General features: G+C 51.5%; 1 protein-coding gene across 6 annotated transcripts in view; it reads right to left on the bottom strand.

Moving 5' to 3' along the window:
- Positions 1-387: 387 nt before the first annotated feature.
- The window catches only part of CIC (capicua transcriptional repressor), a 61798-nt gene continuing 42118 nt past the window's right edge, over positions 388-20067 (bottom strand). For 3 of the 6 annotated variants that reach the window (XM_077259945.1, XM_077259946.1, XM_077259941.1), the window contains exons 3-22: positions 14863-15012; positions 14567-14774; positions 14253-14382; positions 13916-14098; positions 13541-13706; positions 13250-13449; positions 11345-11573; positions 11166-11263; positions 9926-11078; positions 9634-9842; positions 9174-9343; positions 7303-7487; positions 6850-7149; positions 4425-4614; positions 4072-4339; positions 3607-3851; positions 3350-3504; positions 3113-3244; positions 2888-3019; positions 388-2319 (exon numbers count right to left, since the gene is read on the bottom strand). In XM_077259945.1, coding sequence (XP_077116060.1) covers positions 2042-2319; positions 2888-3019; positions 3113-3244; positions 3350-3504; positions 3607-3851; positions 4072-4339; positions 4425-4614; positions 6850-7149; positions 7303-7487; positions 9174-9343; positions 9634-9842; positions 9926-11078; positions 11166-11263; positions 11345-11573; positions 13250-13449; positions 13541-13706; positions 13916-14098; positions 14253-14382; positions 14567-14774; positions 14863-15012 — 4781 coding nt within the window. In that variant the 3' untranslated portion in view covers positions 388-2041. The remainder of the gene's footprint in view (positions 2320-2887; positions 3020-3112; positions 3245-3349; positions 3505-3606; positions 3852-4071; positions 4340-4424; positions 4615-6849; positions 7150-7302; positions 7488-9173; positions 9344-9633; positions 9843-9925; positions 11079-11165; positions 11264-11344; positions 11574-13249; positions 13450-13540; positions 13707-13915; positions 14099-14252; positions 14383-14566; positions 14775-14862; positions 15013-20067) is intronic. The other 3 variants (XM_077259943.1, XM_077259942.1, XM_077259944.1) reach the window with 3 other exon arrangements.

The raw sequence follows: 20067 nt of genomic DNA, 5'->3' as shown, positions 1-20067 counted from the left end.
CCTACCAGTATCCCATCACTAAGATGAACGTGTGTATTTTTCCCTAGTGTTGGTTACAGCGCCACTTCTGCCTAGGGGTTGTGATTGGTATTGCAGGCTGATAGAATTACAATTAACCTTACTTCATTTTGATGGGATTTTTCAGAACTGATGCCCCCTATCTTATGGGTAAGAGACAAGGAATACATTTTTATTTTTTATTTACACATCAAGCAGAACTGCAATACCAGTCACAACCAGAGGCCACACGTGGCGCTCCATTGGCGAAAAAAATCTAAAAAAGAAAAACGGAACCATTGAAAAAGGGATGAAAATTAAGCGTGGAGCGAAGAGACCAGAATCCCCAATTTTTTACAAAAAATACACCTAGAGTGAATTAGAAGTCACTTTTTTTTTATTTATTTTATTTTATTACAGTAAGAAATATTGCACATGATCAACATGTCTGTTCTCTCTCCTCTCTCGCTGAACACACCCGGGAAAGAAAAAAAAAATAGAAGCGCAAGATGTCGTCTGATCGGTGGTCTTCCTGGGGGGGGGGGGGGGCAGCGCTACGTGGAAGCAGTTCATTAACGTGCGTAGATGCTGTGATGCAATTAACCCTCGATGGGGATGCACCATTTATTTGCTACCGAATGCAGACCAGGGCTAGTGGGAGGGCTGAGTCAGAGTCCATGTTTGTTTCGGTAGGGGGGTCACTTATACAAATATAGCATTAAAAACTCATAGCAATGTTTTTGGCAGGCAATATACCCCCCCCCCCTAAATTCAGAATACATCACATGATCAGAAGGGGACGATCCCACCCAAACTTGATTTTTTCCTTCTTGTAATTCTAATAAAATGCCCTCCCCTACTTCTTTCCAAAATGGCACCATTGCCCCACCAGCTGTATATGTCAAATATACATATAATATCCCAAATCGGGCACTTTGCTGTATACACGCAGACCCTACATTCCCCCCCCCCCACAGCCCAGACCGTTCCTCTATGACTATAGCAGAAGTGTGCGAGGAGACTATACGGCCACTCGGCGTACATGTGCATCCTGGTATACCGATGGCGTATACTATATATATATATATATATATATATATATATATACATATACATATACACATATACACACACATCAGACTAAGAAAAATAATCTGTTTACCACCCTTAGTACAGACTGCACACACACAAAAAAAAGTTTCCTTCCATACATCTAAAGTTTGCCAAAACTTTTGTTTTTGCAGATTAGGAGTAAAATTTAGAAGAAAAAAATAAAATCGGCATCATATGAAATGTTAAATGTGCAGTCGGATATATCCACACACGTGTACAATACAGACATACACATAGTGTATATATATGTATCTATAGGAGCGTGTGCATATATATTTACGCTGCGTCCGACGATTGACATTCGCTCCAGATCTGATCAGAAGGAATTTCCGTTTTTTTTTTTCACATCATCGTTCGTCTTTGCATAAAAAGGTCTATATATAATTATATATAATATATTTATACAGCTCCCCATAGTGCAGCTGCTTCTCACTAAAGTGTCATAAGAAAATAGCATTTTTTTTTTCTTAAACCCCCTCCCATGACGGCACTTGTGTCCATAGGCGTAAGACGGGGAGTCACGTATCTGACCATGATGTAGTCACGTCCGACCATGATTTGGTCGCATCCGACTATCGTGCTTTCCGATCGGATTGACCTGCTGCTACAGGGACATACACGCTAATGATGACGCAACATCACTCTGCTACATCACTACGCGCCCGCTGTCGCAACCCTGCTCATCTGCTACCCACTGATCGTGTGGGACAAGGCCAAGGTTACCCACCGCCCTCTTGATGCCCCCAACTAGGAGTCCATAGAAGAGATCTTGAAGTGCCATTGATGATCACCCCCCCCCCCCCATTGATTGTCTGTGAATGAGGGGGCAAAGTCTGGTGCAAGGGTCACCTCCGGTGACCCTGATCCCCCACCCCATGCCCTCAGTTTGTAAGGAGGTCATACACAAGGACTCTCCAGCACCCTTGAGCAATCATCTGCTGCTTGAAGGATCGGGCGGTTCTTGTCCTCCCTCCCAAGTAGAATCAGGAAGCTCGGCAGGCCGCAGTGCGTGATCCTGCGCCAGGGGCTGCATTTCAGAAGATCCGGTCTCGGAGGTGCTCGGAGAAGAATGGTCGGGGAACGGGGGGTGTTCTGTTGGTGTTGCGGCTTGCATGATCTTCTGCCTCACCTCCCGAATCTTTAGTTGAAGACAAACCTTAGTCGGAAAGATGTCGGAATAGCGGGACTGGAAGGCAGCAGTGGACTGAGCTGAAGATAGAAAACAGTCGTAAGGACTCAAAAGCAAAGGGATGTCAGATTATCTTTTAAAAATTTAACCAGCTAAAAGCAGCATGATATAGGCACAGAGACCCCGATTACAGTGATGTGCCACTTACTAGACTCTGTTTTGCTGTTTCAATACAATCAGTGTTTTATCAACAGAAGATTATCACTACTGGACTAGGCATCTCATGCCTCCTAGTCCAACCACGCCTCCAATACTGATTGGCAGCCCTTTGTCAGTGTACACAGAAAGTGTCCAATCAGTGGTGTGGGCGGAGTTATACATAGTTCCACATTCTGAGCTCTAAAAAGGATTTTATCAGCAGGCAGATCAGCAAGCGACTGTTGGAATCAGGTTCTCAGCTGGTCTCAGATTACATAACAGAATATCCCTTCAATAGATTGTCGGAGAATAAAATCCCATGAGTGGCGAGGAGAGCTGGACAACTGCAGCCATGCTTTTGAAATTCTGGACAACCCCTTGAAATAGTTTCTATAGGTCCTTTATCCCTAGTTATCGGCATTTTACTCCGGTAATTTCCGTGCTACTTACAAGAAGGAAAGAATCCGTGCTCTTGGAAAAGCTGCATGACCAGGGCTCGCCGCTGATCGAGGGTCCGGCGTAGAGAAGAGTAAGGGACTTTATCGTACTCCAGCTCGGCCAACATGTCGTCTGCCTCCGTCCCTTTAATGAGATAATCCAGGAGATCAGAAGTGGGAGAGAAGATATACAAGACACAAAGGAGATGGACATCCGAGCTTTGGACGGACACCTTACCTGTTCTGTCAAAGGTGAAGATGTCGCCCTCGCATTTGGCACTTTTGGGGGTGTTTGGTTCTGAGCTGCAGCTAGAACGTCTGCGCATCTTCCTCTTAGGGGACGTGGGATCCTCGGTGGAGGAGTCCAAATCTATAAAAATAATTAAAAAAAAGGAATAGAAAAAGTTGCCCAATGTAATCACCAGTGGTAGAGGAGGTTCGATAGTCGCACTCCTCCTACCCAGGGGGCACATACCAGTAGAATTCTTACGTTTCTTGCGATAGGAGCCCAGGATCGCTCGTGGGGAGGTCGCGAGGGACTGAAGGGTGGGCGAAGGCAGCACCTCCTCTGGCTTAAACTCGGGAAGCTCAGCAAAACGTTCCTCAAAATCCACGTCCGACAGGACCCTGCTGGTGTTAGAGCGAGAGACATGAGTGTCTTAGGATGTCACCCCTCGCCCTGAAAAAAGAAAAGATGGATAGATAAGCGAGTATACAACGGCAAAGACTTACTTGTCAACAGAATCAAACGTCTTCTTCAAGGGCGGAGGACGCAACTTGGGCTTTTTCACAGGTCCATCTTTACGGTCGGGAACCTCGGAAGGGGGTCCCGTGGACCTGCCAGCTTCTCCAGGAGACCCACTAACACTAGCTGAGGCAGCGGATGCCACCGGAGAAGAAGGTGGGGGAAGGGCAGGCTGAGCCGGAGTGGTGTCAGGGCGGATCTCTGATGCGGTGGCTTTCCATTCTGTAGGATACTGTATGGGTGTGAAGAAGACATGACACAAAGTCGTCCTTTTTGGGGGGGGGCATTTGTTGAACACATGTAGATGGATGGTGAAGGAAGGAATCCATCCATAAAGGCAAAGGGGGTCCCGGACCACTCCGGCTGGACGTGGCTAGCACAGATCTAAATTAGAAGTGACTGAAGCAGCAGGGGGCGCCGTGCAGGGGCATGTGAGGGATCGGACCACTTACCGATGACTCCTTTTTGACAGTAGGCGATGGTGGCGGTTCTTTCTTCACATCCGACGCCCCAAAGGCTCCGCCACTCTGTAGAGGGGACCCAACGGACTTCTCCTCCGTTACATTCTTAGCCCACATGTCTCGGGATGGTCGCTCCTCAGAAACGGGCAACCTTGGTTTCCCTGGAGCAAGCTCTCGAGGCGGAAAGGGGCTCGATGAAGACGACTGCTCCGCTGTAGTTTCTCGGACAATGGGTGTCCCCCGAGACTCTAACGTGTACCTGATATACACACACATGCTGTTAGGACTGACCATCACTAGCAGGGGACCCCCACCTTTATTTTCTGGAATCCTAAGTTTCTTACTTTGGTTCTGGTGTCTCTTCGCGCAGCAGCAAAGGTGTGGGTCTGGAAATGGTGCGCCCACCGGGGGAAAGAGAGGTGGCCTCGTACGATCCCACCGGGATACTGGCAAGGGTGGCCTTTACCTTCTGTGGAGGCTTCGGGAGGTTTCTCTGTGGCTTGGGGGACACTAAACTGAATGTAACAGAGGAGGCTGCAAAAGGGACAGAAGTGGAGTTTAGTGATAATAACCGGTCACACAGAGGTATAACTACGGTATATTATACATACGCATTAGTCATCTGAGAACAAAATGATGTAGGGTTAGAAATCCTGATTCCAGTGATATATCACAGGGCTGCTTGGTGCTTTTTAGACAGAATCTAGCAGTGCTTGGAATGCTGAGCCCTTAATAACCCTGCCGACACCATTGATTGGTAGCTTCCTGTATACACTGTCAGCAAGCTGCCAATCAGTGGTGGTGGTGAGACTGCCTAGCACGTGAGATCCAGTCCTGCAGTGATAATCTCCTGCTGATAAAACACTGATTGTTTAGAATCTATAGCACACAGCTACTTCGTGGTGCTGTCAGATTCCACAGCAAAAACCTGGTGACACAATGCCTTTAAATAGCTTGAAGGATCCTGGGAGAAAGTGGAGGGCGAAGCAAGCAAAACTTGGTACATGGCAAGGTTTTTAAAGGGGTATCCGGGACTTTATAAAAAACAAAAAATGTACCTAAGCACTAACAGGACTGTAATTGCAACTTACATGCCTGTTGTGTCCGGCACCGTTGTTCCCTGGAAAACAGCGGTCACAGACCGCTCCTGCTGGAGATTCAGAAGCCTCTGCTAACGTCACGTTGACAGAGCGGAGGATTCTTTTCCTCTCTGTTGACTGGGTGGGACTTTCAATGTCATTCTGATTGACAGCCGGATCCCCGCTGCCTAACAGGGGGAGCCGGCTGTCAATCAAAATGACGTTGGAAGTCACACACAGTCTCGTAAGCAGAGACAGCGGAATCCCTGGCAGGAGCGGTCTGTGACCTGGGGAAGAACACGCAGGTAAGTAGCAATTACCTTCCTGTTAGTGTATAGGCACATTTTTTGTTTTTTATAAAGTCCCGGACACCCACTTTAACCTTATAGAGTGCATCTCTGGAGTATAATGCAGAATCTGTAAAGGATCAGTAATGTAATGTATGTACACAGTGACTGCACCAGCAGGATAGTGAGTGCAGCTCTGGAGTATAATACAGGATGTAACTCAGGATCAGTAATGTATGTACACAGTGACTGCACCAGCAGAATTGTGAGTGCAGCTCTGGAGTGTAATACAGGATGTAACACAGGATCAATAATGTAATGTATGTACCCAGTGACTGCACCAGCAGAACAGTGAGTGCAGCTCTGGGGTATAATACAGGAGGTAACTCAGGATCAGTAATGTATGTACACAGTGACTGCACCAGCAGAATAGTGAGTGCAGCTCTGGGGTATAATACAGGAGGTAACTCAGGATCAGTAATGTAATTTTACAAAGTCTCCAAACTTATGAACGGTAGCCATCAAAAGTCTGGACACACCTGCCCATGCAATGATTTTCCTTGTACTTACTGCAATTTGCACATTGTAGATTCAGACTGAATTCAGCAAAACCACAAAGGAACACGTATGGAATCAAGAAGTGCAAGAAACCAGAATATACGTGTTACACCATAGATTCCTTGGCATTCGCCACCTAGAATGGCTTCCACAGTCGTGAAGGAGTTCCCAGAGGTGCTTGAGCATTTCTTGGCTGCTTTGCCTTCTCTTATTATTATTACTCTGCGTCCAACTCATCCCCCGTAATACACAATTTCCTCTGGACAATAGATGTTGAGATTTATCTGCTACATGTTGTCTGTGCATCATTTGCGAGGGCTGTTCTCTGGAGTGCTATCAGTTTGTAGTTTTTGAGGCAAGTAATTGATGAACTTATCCTCTGCAGCAGAGGTCATTCTTGGTCGTTCTTTCCTGGAGCGGTCCTCACAAGAGCCAGATTCATTATAGTGATTGATGGTTTTCATGACTGCATTTGAGGGTACCACCAAGGCTCTAGCAATTTTCCAGATTGTCTGAAAAGTAATGATGGACTGTTGTTTGTCTTTATAGTCGAGTGTTTCTTCCCATATTCTGGCTCAGAACAGTTGTGGAAAAGGACAATGGGTACCAACACTACAACCATCAGGGGTGTTTTGCAGAGGCAAACACTTTCTGAAGGCCAGTGATTCTACAAATGAACTGTTCAAAGGAAACCATTGCATGGCCTGGTGTGTCCAAACTTTTGACTGGTAATGTACTTTATAATGAAGGCCTGAAAAGATGTGCACTTTATAAATTATTCATTCATGCAGAATTGCAGGACGAGCAGCGATGGCCGTGTGTAGTCGTAGTCGCACACGACCTACCGGTAACTGTTGTGACGTGTGAGGCGCTGCCCCCTGTGGATGGCGCTGGCGGTGCGCTGATTGTTGGTGGAGATGTGACGACTTTAGGCAGTATGGTGGTGGGTGCAGCAGGCACAACGCTGGTGCTTGCCACGGTGTACACCAGGTTTTGTGTGGAAGGAGCAGCCGGCACAGCCAGTGTGCTGGAGCCAACGGAGGGGTATATAGCTGTTAAGACCTGGCCGCTGCTATTCGGGGGCCCGGGAGGCGTGGAGGCAGGAGACACACCAACCTGCCCGGAGGCAAGAATTTGGCTTTGTCCTTGGATCAAAAGAAAAAGAATATATAATTAGAAATCAGACATAATTAAAGGCAGCGCTATTTTCAGCTTCATCCATGGGCCAATGCCCAGCACTGCTGCTCGGACCCCTTTGCGCAGATGTAGCCCACCTGGGATAGTGTCCATTTTCTTACCTGCGAGCAGCGGCTGTACAATGGTCTGACCGCCCGGACTTATGGTGGTGAAGCCGAGAGCCATGGAGCCAGCCGGGAGTGTGGTCTGCATACAGGGGGCAGTGCCGGGGGCGGCAGCCTGGGAGTGCGAGCTGGTGGTCACCAGAGGTAGTGAAGGGCCCGCCGCGGAGGGGACGTAAGTGATCCTGGCCGAGAGACAAGGTTAGTTGAAAAGGAGATCTATAGATTTTACTAGGCACATGGCCGTAACTCAGAGACCGAGGCATCTAAATGGTTAACAGCAGAGATCAGAGCAGAGATTTGGCCACGGCTGTTAACCATTTAGATGCCTCTCGGTCTCTGACAGCAGCCACAGCCAGCGATAACGTACTATGACTACCGTATTTTCCGGCGTATAAGACGACTTTTTAACCCCTGAAAATCTTCTTAAAAGTCGGGGGTCGTCTTATACGCCGGGTATCGCCTTGTACGCCGGGTGTATATGGTGGGTGGGGGGGGGGGGGGGGGGGGGGAGTGGTCCTGATGACGACGAGGGGGCGTCTCACAGGAAAGTGAGTATCCCCCATTACCTCATCGTAGTGCTGCAGCGTGGGGTCTCTGTGCTGGGAGCGGCCGCTCCTCTTCTGCAGTGTGGGGCCTCTGGTGCTGTGGGGCGGCGGCGTATCTTCATGCAGTTGGGGCTCCTCCGGCATCTCCTTAAAGCTCGGAGGCCCCGCTGGCAGCTCCATCGGTACAATGCGGTGGCCTCCGGGAAAATGGCCGCTGCTCAGATTCAGATCTCGTGTCCCGAGATCTCGGGACGAGATCTGAATCTGAGCATGCGCCGCCCCCAGCGGCCATTTTCCCGGAGGCCACCGCATCGCACCTATTGAGCTGCCTCCGGGAAAATGGCCGCTGCTCAGATTCAGATCTCGTCTCCCGAGATCTCGGGACGAGATCTGAATCTGAGCAGCGGACATTTTCCCGGAGGCCACCGCATTGTACAGATGGAGCTGCCAGCGGGGCTTCCGGGCTTTAAGGAGATGCCGGAGGAGCCCCGACTGCATGAAGATACGCCGCCGCCACCCCACAGGCCCCACACTGCAGAAGAGGAGCCGCCGCCCCACAGCACAGCAGCCGCCGCTCCCAGCACAGAGACCCCACGCTGCAGCGCTACGATGAGGTAATGGGGGATACTCACTTTCCTGTGAGACGCCCCCTCGTCGTCGTCATCAGGACCACTCCCCCCCCCCCCCCCCCAAAAGGCACATATTCACCGGCCCTATAAGACGACATAGGGTGTATAAGAAGACCCCCGACTTTTAAGAAGATTTTATATTTTAACTGGTAATGTTGGGGGGTCGTCTTATACGCCCAGTCGTCTTATACGCCGGAAAATACGGTATATATATATTTTATATGTGTTTTTGCTCAAAACATGTATTTGGGACTAAAAATTAATTTTTGCAATTTAGTTACAGCTAAGAAGATCTACAAATTTGCCTATAAGACAAACAGAAGGAGCTCACTGATGGATTTTCAGTTAACTCATCCTGCAGCTGGCGCACCATAGAGGCTATAGATGGCAAACAATGCAAAATATTTCATGGAACAGAACTGCATATATTATTTTCAGCCTCAGTTACATGCATTTATGAAATTAGAAAATAAATAAATAATAATAATAATAATAATAAAAAAATATTATTAATAATAATGTCTCCAAAAAAGGTGGTAATTCTCTTGCCTTAAGAAGGCAGGGAAGAAATAATAATAATAAAAAAAATAATAATGATAAAAAGAATGGCATTTACTTCTGCTTTCTTCTGTCCTAAAAGATCCACCTGCTATAAATGATGCAGAGAACAAGAATAATTGTTTGCTGCATTTACCGGGTAGACGGTAAAATGACTTTCTGCTGTTGAGAAGTCGCTGCCACAACCGTCGCAGTCGCCATGGTGACGGGAATTGCGCTCTGGAGTGTTGAATTAACTGGGGACGCTAAGGCACTCTGGGAAGGGATTGGCGGCTGCACCATGGACATCGGAGTAATCTGAATGATCTTCAAAGTAACAGAAGATAAATGAGACAGGAAGCAAGTAATCAAAATACAAGTGCGGACGCACAGTGACAGCGCGCAGACGCACAGTGACAGCGCGCAGACGCACAGTGACAGCGCGCAGACGCACAGTGACAGCGCGCAGACGCACAGTGACAGCGCGCAGACGCACAGTGACAGCGCGCGTGTGCTTCTGTCCCGCTCTGCTGTCTGCGGCTGCAGACAGGTGAGAGGGCGGAGAGCGTGCTTGCGCTGACACAGTGATGCTTGGCTCCGGATTTTCTGCCGTGTACCTTATTGGTGGGTTGAGCACCGTTCTGCACGGGGAAAGGAGACGTTACTAGTGGTAGCTGTGTTGCAGGGTTGGGCCGCACAGTCATATGAGGTGCAGTCACAGGAACCAGCATCTTGCCCTGGACAGGAGTACTGGGTGCCAGGATTCCCGGAGCGGGCAGCAGCTGCGCACAACTCCCTGGTGAAGGGGCTGGAGAAACAGACTGGGCTGTGAATGAAGAGAGACACAATCAAGGGGCTGAAGACAGAGGAGAAAAAAAATTATTTGGCAGAGCCGCCATGGTGGTTTACCTTTGCCACCCGCTGACACAATACCCAGTGACGGGCTGGCAGCAGGGCCAGGCTGGACGATTGGGACAGCTTGAGGGGTGGCGATCACTTTCGTATTTCCAGGTGGAAGAGTGAATTGGATGCCCCCCGGTAACTGCTGGGGTATGGTGGGCAGGATATACTGCAGTTGGGTGATGCCGCCCCGCTTGTTTGCTGCTGCCGGAAGCAGTTGCTGCGGCTGGAGGATTCCTAGCGGCACGGCTCCGTTCGGACTACCTGTAGGATTCTGGGTAATAAACTGCAGAGCCGTGACTGGAGCGTGTCCGGTACCGTTTCCAGAATTGGGAGCCGGCTGCCCATAGCTAGGTGCCCCTACCAGGAGGTTAGTCACTAGCCCACCTGTCGGTTTTCCCTGTGGAAGTGGGGAAGATGCTGGAGAAGTCAGCTGCTGCACTGGTTTTCGGTCATGGGCATACACTACTCCGATGCCCACGGGGGACCCAGGTATGCGCCCATCACATAGCTCGCTGCTGCTGCTCCGGCTTACCGGCAGCGGCTTGCTGGCTATGGGCACCGGTGTGCTGCTTACTGGTTTCACCACATTAGTCACCTCTGTGGTGGCCGGTTTGAAGCCTTGGGGAATGACCCCGAGTCCCTGTGGTCCCGACACCAGTACAGTCCCTAGTGTGGGTACAATGGAGCGGCCATCCAGGGTCCCCCGCTGCAGGTCGTAGGATCTGGGCACTGAAGAATACACGGTGCTTGAGTTGTTGGGGGAAGGTAAACTGGGTAGGACAAGAGTTTGGGGTGCACTCAGTGAGATAACGGACTGAGTTGTGTACTGACTGAGCAGAGGGGCCGCCTCTCCTAAAACCTTCTGCCCCCCGCTTTCAGAGACGCGCTTCCTCTTGTAGCTGGCCGCTGGGTCCACCATGGTGAAACGCACTTCTGGTGGTCTTTTCGCTTGGTGCTGGCTGGGCTGACGAGCAGGTGGTTTGGCTGGAGGAAGTGGGGGGTATCCACGAGGGAAAGCAGCTTGTGGGTGATCGCTGGGCTTGGGCGACTGAACCATACTGACGGGCCTTTCAGATTTCAAGTCATCGGATGAAAGCGGAAAGTTCCCGGACAGGGAGGCGGAGCGAATAACTGGCGAGAAGACCCCTTGTGGGGGACCCTAGATAAACAGCAATGACGGGGTTAAACTGCAGTAATCTAATAGTGAAGGATTTGGGGAGGGGGCCAATATATTTGTGCGACTCACCTTGCCTTCCGCCTCATCTCCAGATACGCCCTCACTGTCGCTGTCGGTGACTCGCTCCTTACATTTCAGGTCTATGTCCGCACAGCCGAATCCGTCATCTGCCGGGGAGGAGATAAATTAGGGAAGGAGGTGAGGAAGTCTGACAAATCATGCGACGTTGGCGAGGGGCAGAAACTCACCGATGACGTCGTCGTCCCCTTCTTCCTCGCAGATGACCATTCTCTCCTCGTCGCTGGTCATGTCCTCGCTGGCGGTGCGTGGCGGGCGATAAGGTCCCGGAAGGGTCAGACAGACTCGGGACGTTGGGCAGACAGAGCTCTCGCTGTGTGTAGGCATTGGGAACGCCGTGGGCTCCGGGCCGCCGAACGTGGCCTTCTGGTTGGAATATGGAGAACGACTTGAGCACATCTGTGAATAACGGCCATCGTTGCAGTATATGACTACACGTATGGACTCAACTCGCGTGCAACTACATGTTCGCCAACTTTACAATATACTTCATCTTTCAATTTCTTAAATGTTTTTATAACCTCTGCTTCTGGTCAGTGAATAGAATTTTTTTTTTTTACATGCTATTTCTGGACATATCTCCTTCCCCCTCTGGCAGCTGACGAAGTTGATTCTTACTTCCTCTGTAGAAGAAGACTCATTAGATCTACTGCCAAGTAATGCAATGGGCTCTGGACAGGATCAGTCTCCTTCCACCTCTGGCAGCTGACAATATAAATCCTTTTTACTTGTTCTGTAGAAGAAGTCTCAGATCTACTGCCAAGTAATGCAACAAATTCTGCTTAAAATCAGTCTCCTTCCTCTTCTGGCAGCTACAATATAAATCCTGCAAAGTAATGCCATGTGAACTGACAGGATCAGTCTCCTGCTGCCTCTGATAGGTGACTACAAATTATTTTTGCTTCCCCCCAGTAGAAATTCTCTAAGATCTACAGCCAAGTAATGCAACAGGCCCTGAATAAAACCAGTCTCCTTCCTCTTCTGGCAGAGGACAATATAATCCCTTTTTACACAGTAGTTTCAACAAACGGCCCAGTAATGCTGGAGGGGGGACTGACAGGATCAGTCTCCTTCCACCTCCGGAAGCTGTTCATACAAGCCCAACAAAATGTTGCTAAATAATGCAAATGGGTCTGGACCGAATCAGTCTCCTCTCTCCCTCTGGCAGCTGGTAACATTTTTAGCTCTAGAGCCAGACATCTGTAGATGATCTACTCCTTTCCTAACAGGCAGGCAGAAAGCCATTCCTATTGGCCGCCAGGCAGTGATCAGAGGGCCATTATGCAGAGACCCCGACTAGGTGACTGATTATGTGTGACCACCAGGTGGCGCCTTATCCAATGCTCTCTGGGTAATGGACGCTATAGCCTGCGCTCCAGACAGGTTACATTTTAACAAGGACAATCAGACCCAGACATTACACCTGCGTCTGGGACCCAGAAGGACAGCGTGTACTGAAGAGAGGGGGCCGTAACCTTAATAATCACAGACTATTAACCTGATTTTCTCGTCTCCAGCAGTGACCGGCTTATTTACTATAAGAGCAGAGACTTGGTGAATGCAAGAGTGGCCTTCAGCAGAAGTGTATGTAAAGCTTAGACTTTTTTTTTTATCCAATATTTAGCCAGAAAAAGCCTTTAAAAAAAAAGCGTCACACGACCCATCAGGTTATCAGCGCTGTAAAGATTCTGCATAACCTGTAGTTTTCCTTATTAAAGCCCTGCGCTTTTAATGAGCAGGGGTCCAGTGGGTGGTTCTACTCAAGTGACTGACAGCTTACAGATGCATAGTGGAGGAAGACAATCACCTAGTAGGACCGCCCACTGGACTCCTAAGCGGACAATCAGCAGTGATGGAAATGAATACTAGAGATTAGCAAAGTATAAAAAATTGCAGGACTATAGCCGTCACGTCGACAGACCACGGCCCGGGTGGGGGTCATGTCGACAGACCAGGGCCCGGGTGAGGGTCGCATATGTATGTATGGCGTCGTATGTCCCAGTTCCTGACCGTTAACAGGAACTTTTCACAGAAATTCACCCTACACGAGTCCCTCGGCAATGTCGGCGCTGTACCTGCTTCAGTTCCTGCAGGGCTTGGCTGTCCTCCCGATGCTCAATGCTCTGCACGGCGCTGTGGGAGAACGCCCGGGGGCGAGAAAGTTGGGTTGTCGCAGTGGAGGTAGTGGGTAGGCGATCCCCGCTTGGCATAGTGGATGAAGGAGCCCCGAGCTTGGATTCCAGCATCAGACCGGACGGCGCAATATCTGAGGAAACTTAAGAAATAAAAGAAAAAAAAAAATGTACTACTTCCGTGTTGGTCTGATAAACTCAGGGGCAGAATGCCGACATGAGGGGTGGTCTCACCTCCGGGGGCAGCCGTGGTGCCAGTCTCGGACATACTCCTCTCCCTCATCTCTTTGGGCACACCCCAGGGACCGGGCATCACCTGTTTCACATCCGAGCTGGACTTCTTACGGTCTTTGTTGCACCACTTCCAATCGGGGTGCGCCTTGAAATGTGCTTCTTTCACCTGGTATAAGAGACGATGCTAGTGACCGTGCCAATACCGGGGTGCAGCCCACCCACCATTGTCTTAATTCTGTTCCAACAATAAGTTATCTCATACCGATGACCTATCCCTGCAGACTGGCCATAAATTGGACAACCCCTTTAAGGCGCAGTATGCATCGTGGTGCCGTCACCACCCATTCCAATAATCAGTTTGCCCCCTATGGGTACCTGGAAGGCCAGGTCGTGATACTTCTGCTTCTCCTTGGTGCCCAGCGCGTACCACCACTCGCCCAGGATCTTGCTGACGGTGCGGTTGTCCTGGTTCGGGTGGCGCTGGTGCACCAGGGCCCGGTGACGCTTACTGAAGATCATGAACGCATTCATGGGACGGCGAATGTGATCCTTCTCCCTCTGTACAAAAAATAAAATAAAAAGGACCACGTATTAAAGGGGTATCCACACCACACACCCGATAGATGGGGCTCCCACCGCTGGGAATACTGATGAGGTGGGTGCAAGGCCGTGTCTCCCCACTTTACTTACACCAGAATTTTCCGAGGGTTACCTTGTTAGGACTTCGCCCGTCCTTTTCGGAGGAAGAGTCTCGTTCCTTGGGGAGGGCACTGAGAGACTGGGTCCGACGTTTCCCAGAATGCACCTGGAGAGGGATCTCCGAGGGGCCGATCGTAAAGAACCTGCAAGGAAATAGGAGCACAGGTGAAAACTTGTCTAATGTGCCGAAATCCACAGCTGAATCCGAGCGGACAGGGCCGGCGCACCCGAGCGGACAGGGCCGGCGCACCCGAGCGGACAGGGCCGGCGCACCCGAGCGGACAGGGCCGGCGCACCTGTTATCTGCATGGTCAGCGCCCTACTCACGGGTCATCGTGGTCACTCTCTGTCTCGCTATCCGCCCTCCGGTCAGCGGTAGTGCCTTGCGTGGTGACCTCTTGGTGCTGGGATTGTCTCACGGGCTCCTCGTTGGGTAGCTGGGGCACTGTATCGATCAGGGTGACTCCGCACCGCTCATCTTCTACTCTTGGCACAGGGACAGCCTCGTTGGTCACCGATGCAGATTCGGGGGGCTCTGGAGGAGCAGAGTAAGATTAACCCTTCATATTATCCTCGCCAACGTAGTGGGTGGGCACATAACGGACGTACAGGACGTAACATACCTTTGCTCTGGCTGGAGGCCCCAGGGTGGGTGACCGGCTGCTGCCCCTCGGTGGGCTGGACGGAAGAGTCTGGTTGGCTCGGGGCCAAAAATGGAACTAGAGAATGCCAGGGAAAGACGGCTACAGACCGCGGCTCCACGTTAGTCCAGACTAGGAGAAAGAAGAGACAAGATTAATCTTTGTTAATTCTCGCCTCCAGATACAATTCCATTCACTGACAGGAAGCAGAGATCTAACAAAGAAGAAGTGCCAAACTTCTAACTATGCAATAAAGAAGCTTTTTGATGTTCAGTCCCCCTGTCCCCCAGAGATTTGGCTGGGTAGTGGTGCCCCCGAGGCAGTGACCGGCCCCCCCGCTGACGCAGTATGTAGCAGAGCTGGGCGCGCACCCTAGATTCAGGAAGGTCTCCTTTTGTTCTCGTTCCTGTTTTCTCAGACTCGCTGTGACCTTCCGTACGACCTCAGAGCGGCCACAAACACAATGTGAGACGTAGAGGTAGGAGAGGCAGACACATCCGAGCTGGGGCTTAAAGGGGGGCACTAGATTTATAGCAGAGGACCCTGCCCGGAAAAAAAACGGAAGGATCAGCTCTGAAAATTGCAAACTGGAATCTCATGAATCAGGGTGCTCAGGCTGAACAAATTCTGCAGAACCTCTTTAACATTCCCGAGGCAGATGAAACCTCAACACCCCCAACTTTGTGGAGCACAACTTTACTTAAAGGGACTTTCAATGCAAATAAAGTGTCTCATGCCGCAACATTCTTTTCCCCATGGGGAATCTTCTGTCGCTGTGGGATACATGTACGCCGTACCCTGCCAAAACAAGATGATGACGGCGGCACACACAGGCTGAGCACCTGAGGCGTGATCCGCCCCGACACTACGGGGAGGCGAGAGGACACGTGTCTGCCTCCCAGCTGAGGAATACTTTGGTCTGAATGGCTGATAGCAGCGAGCAATAGATTCTCTCCCGCTACACTCAGTGTACACAGGGGGGGATTCATTTAGGTTGCCGTCCCTTTAAGGGATTTTACGGGAGGCAATAATCTTTCATCTTGGTGACCCCAATGCCAATAGCATCCCCCTATGGATAAGCTGATGTCCAGGTAAGCTACATGGCTGTGGGGGCAGTGAGGTCGAGCATTACCCATCACATATATACCCACATGCCAAGCGTAGCCGACGCGGTACACTACCCCACTATGCAAGAGTGTGGGAGGGGAAACAGACGGGGTTAATCAATTCATTGATCAGGCTGGAGCTCGCAGCCTGCGTCAACAATATAGATCCAGTGCCCCCCCCAACTAGTTCTGCCCCACCGCTGCCACTTGTGCCCCGCTGCTGCCACTTGTGCCATCTCCTGGTTTAGATGCGCCACTTAATTAAATCCTTTACTATCAGAGGTTGGACCAGTGAGCAAAAAAAATGTGTCAGGGAGGCCGATGCACTAAGCGGAGTCCTCCCACTCACTCCCCGCTGCCCCGTACACATCCACACACATCTACAATGCTACTACACAGAGCGGGCACTGCCCATCACCAGGGGAGAGAGGACACCTGTAGAGCAGGGAACTAACCGAACATGCTGAGGCCGCGGGCACTGGGGGTCTTCTCGGAGAACATGCTGGGCACAGGGTGGTCACGATGCCCTGGGAGCAGTCACTGACAACTCCTGGGTGCCCGTGCCATGCTGTCACATAGCCTGCAGGTCCGGGGGGCACAATGCAGGAGAACAGGTACAGGTGCTGCTGGCAGAGGGACGGTGCTGCCGCGGTGTAGTGTGCCCCCTCCAGGAGCCACGAGAGGCAGCGCAGGAAAACAATAACAAATGTGTAGAGGAGCTGCCAGAGAGGAGGAGCTGCACCTTCACATGACAGCGCCACAGGGCAGCCACCGGGCGCCCCCCATCATCTGCTGCTCCAGGCGGGGGGCTGCCGTGCACAGAACCTGCCCCGATGCAGGCCGCGCTCTCTCCCAGGGGGGTCTCCTCTGGAGGCCTCAGCTGTTGGCGGGTTCTCTGAGGAATCTCCCTCACTCTCTTCTGGAATGTCTCCGCAGATTGGAGTCTCACTCACAGTTGTTGGGAGATGTACTCCGGAGGGGTTTTTCCTTTGCCACAGTTGTCAGAGCCGTGTTCCTCTCCCTCAGTTGTCAGAGCCGTTTTCCTCTCTCTCATTTGTCAGAACCGCTTTCCTCTCCCTCAGTTGTCAGAGCTGTTTTCCTCTCCCTCAGTTGTCGGAGCCCTTTTCCTCTCCCTCAGTTGTCGGAGCCCTTTTCCTCTCCCTCAGTTGTCGGAGCCCTTTTCCTCTCCCTCAGTTGTCGGAGCCCTTTTCCTCTCCCTCAGTTGTCGGAGCCCTTTTCCTCTCCCTCAGTTGTCGGAGCCCTTTTCCTCTCCCTCAGTTGTCGGAGCCCTTTTCCTCTCCCTCAGTTGTCGGAGCCCTTTTCCTCTCCCTCAGTTGTCGGAGGCCTTTTCCTCTCCCTCAGTTGTCGGAGGCCTTTTCCTCTCCCTCAGTTGTCGGAGCCCTTTTCCTCTCCCTCAGTTGTCGGAGCCCTTTTTCTCTCCCTCAGTTGTCGGAGCCCTTTTCCTCTCCCTCAGTTGTCGGAGCCCTTTTCCTCTCCCTCAGTTGTCGGAGCCCTTTTCCTCTCCCTCAGTTGTCGGAGCCCTTTTCCTCTCCCTCAGTTGTCAGAGCCCTTTTCCTCCCTCAGTTGTCAGAGCTGTTTTCCTCTCGGTTGTCGGAGCAGTTTTCCTCTCTGCTGTCGGACCAGTTTTCCGCTCTGTTGTCGTAGGTCCCTTTCAGTTGTTGGAGCCCTTTCCCTCCCTCAGTTGTCAGAGCTGTTTTCCTCTCTCTCGGTTGTCGGAGCTGTTTTCCTCTCGGCTGTCGGACCAGTTTTCCTCTCGGTTGTCGGAGGTCCCTTTCAGTTGTCGGAGCCCTTTTCCTCCCTCAGTTGTCAGAGCTGTTTTCCTCTCTCTCGGTTGTCGGAGCTGTTTTCCTTTCTCTCAGTTGTCGGAAGCAGTTTTCCTCTCGGCTGTCGGAGCAGTTTTCCTCTCGATTGTCGGAGCCGTTTTCCTCTCAGTTGTCGGAGCCCTTTTCCTCTCCCTCAGTTGTCGGAGCCCTTTTCCTCCCTCAGTTGTCAGAGCTGTTTTCCTCTCTCTCGGTTGTCGGAACTGTTTTCCTTTCTCTCAGTTGTCGGAAGCCGTTTTCCTCTCGGCTGTCGGAGCAGTTTTCCTCTCGGTTGTCGGAGCCGTTTTCCTCTCAGTTGTCGGAGCCCTTTTCCTCTCCCTCAGTTGTCGGAGCCCTTTTCCTCTCCCTCAGTTGTCAGAGCGGTTTTCCTCTCCCTCAGTTATCGGAGCCGTTTTCCTCTCCCTCAGTTGTCAGAGCCCTTTTCCTCTCCCTCAGTTGTCAGAGCCGTTTTCCTCTCTCAGTTGTCGGAGCCGTTTCCCTCTCAGTTGTCGGAGTTTTCCTCTCGGTTGTCGAAGGTCCCCCTCAGTAGCCGGCCTGCGGGGTGATGATGCCGCTGCGCAGCTCGGGTGCAGGCTATACTCGGGGTTCCCCGCTCGGTGTTTTCCCGCTGGTCCTCAGCCCCGGGGTGTCCGTGCTCCGGGGGTGTCCGTGCTCCGGGCCGGGTGTCAGCTGCTCGCAGCCCCGCGCTCCCCGCGTCCCTTCCCTCCGGCCTGTAACATTGTATCAGGCACCATTCACTCTCCCCTCTCTGAGAGAAATAGCAGAGGGCGGGGGAGCGGGAGGGAAGCCTGCGCCCCCCTACGCATGCCCATTTACCGCTCTGCCCCGGGATTGGCTGCCTCAGACGTGTCATTCACATGCAAATCAGCACACTCACCCGCTCTGTCTGCTCATTGGCTGGCACAGGAATGTCAGTCATATGCAAATGAGACACTACGTGCTATCAGAGCGCTGATTGGTCAGGGCGCGATTCCCCCCTCACCTCTTCTGGACGGCATGGTAATGAGATGATGCTGCAGGATTGCTGGGCGTGGATTGGTGGCAGCGGAAGGAGGGAGGAGCCTGGCACGGGAAGCGGGTCAGATTGCAGCGCAGTGACTGGGAGGTGACACAGGGCAGGGGGCGGGGTCACTGAGCCAATGGTGGGGGAGGGGAGAAACTGTCCTGCTACAACCTCGGCAGGAGGGAAGGGGCCGAGGGATGGCAGCAGCAGATCCCGAGGAGGCAGCTCCTGGAGAGTAGATCCAAATAACAGGATCCTGTGTGAATAGGGGGACAAATCCAAGGGAATAAGATCCTAAAGAACAGGATCCTGGATAGAGGGTGAACAGATCATAGGGAATAGGATCCTAAAGGAAGCAGATATTAAGGAACAGGATCCTGTCCTGGGTGAATAGGGGGTCAGTTCCAAGGGAATAACATCCAAAAGGAGGCAGGATCACAGGGATGCAGATTATAAAGAACATCCTGGGGGACAGATCATAGGGAACGGGGTGGGGTGGGGTGGGGGGGACACAGATCCTGGGTAATAGGATCCTGAGGGACGCAGATACTAAAGAACAGCATCCGGGGGGGTCCAAGGGAGACAGATCCTAAGGAACAGGATCCTGGGGGCAGATCCTAATCAACAGGATCCTGGGGGAATCCAGGGAAGCCATCCTAAGGAACAGGATCCTGGGCGAACAGATCCTAACAGGATCCTGGTGGGGATCCAGGGGAGGCAGATCCTAAGAAACAGGATCCTGGGGGGAATAGGATCCTAAGGGAGGCAGATCCTAAGGAACAGGATCATAAGTATGCAGATACTAAAGAACAGCATCCTGGGTGGGATCCAGGGGAGGCAGATCCTAAGGAACAGGATCCTAGGTGAATAGGCGGGACAGATTCAAGGGAATAGAATCCTAAGGGAGGCAGATCTTAGAGATGCAGATACTAAAGAACAGCATCCTGGGGGGATCCAGATCCTAAGGAACAGGATCCTGGGGGATCCAGGGGAGGCAGATCTTAAGGAACAGGATCCTGGGGGGACAGATCCTAATGAACAGGATCCTGTGGGGGATCCAGGGGAGGCAAATCCTAAGGAACAGGATCCTGGGGAGACAGCCTTAGGAACAGGATCCTGTGGGGGAACAGATCCTGGGGAATAGGATCCTAAGGAACAGGATTATAGGTATACAGCATCCTGGGGGGATCCAGGGGAGACTGATCCTAAGGAACAGGATCCTGGGGGGGGATCCAGG

Source organism: Ranitomeya variabilis, chromosome 4, assembly GCF_051348905.1.
Source record: "Ranitomeya variabilis isolate aRanVar5 chromosome 4, aRanVar5.hap1, whole genome shotgun sequence".
In the NCBI taxonomy this organism is placed as follows: Eukaryota; Metazoa; Chordata; class Amphibia; order Anura; family Dendrobatidae; genus Ranitomeya; species Ranitomeya variabilis.
This window is presented reverse-complemented; position numbering and strand designations above follow the sequence as displayed.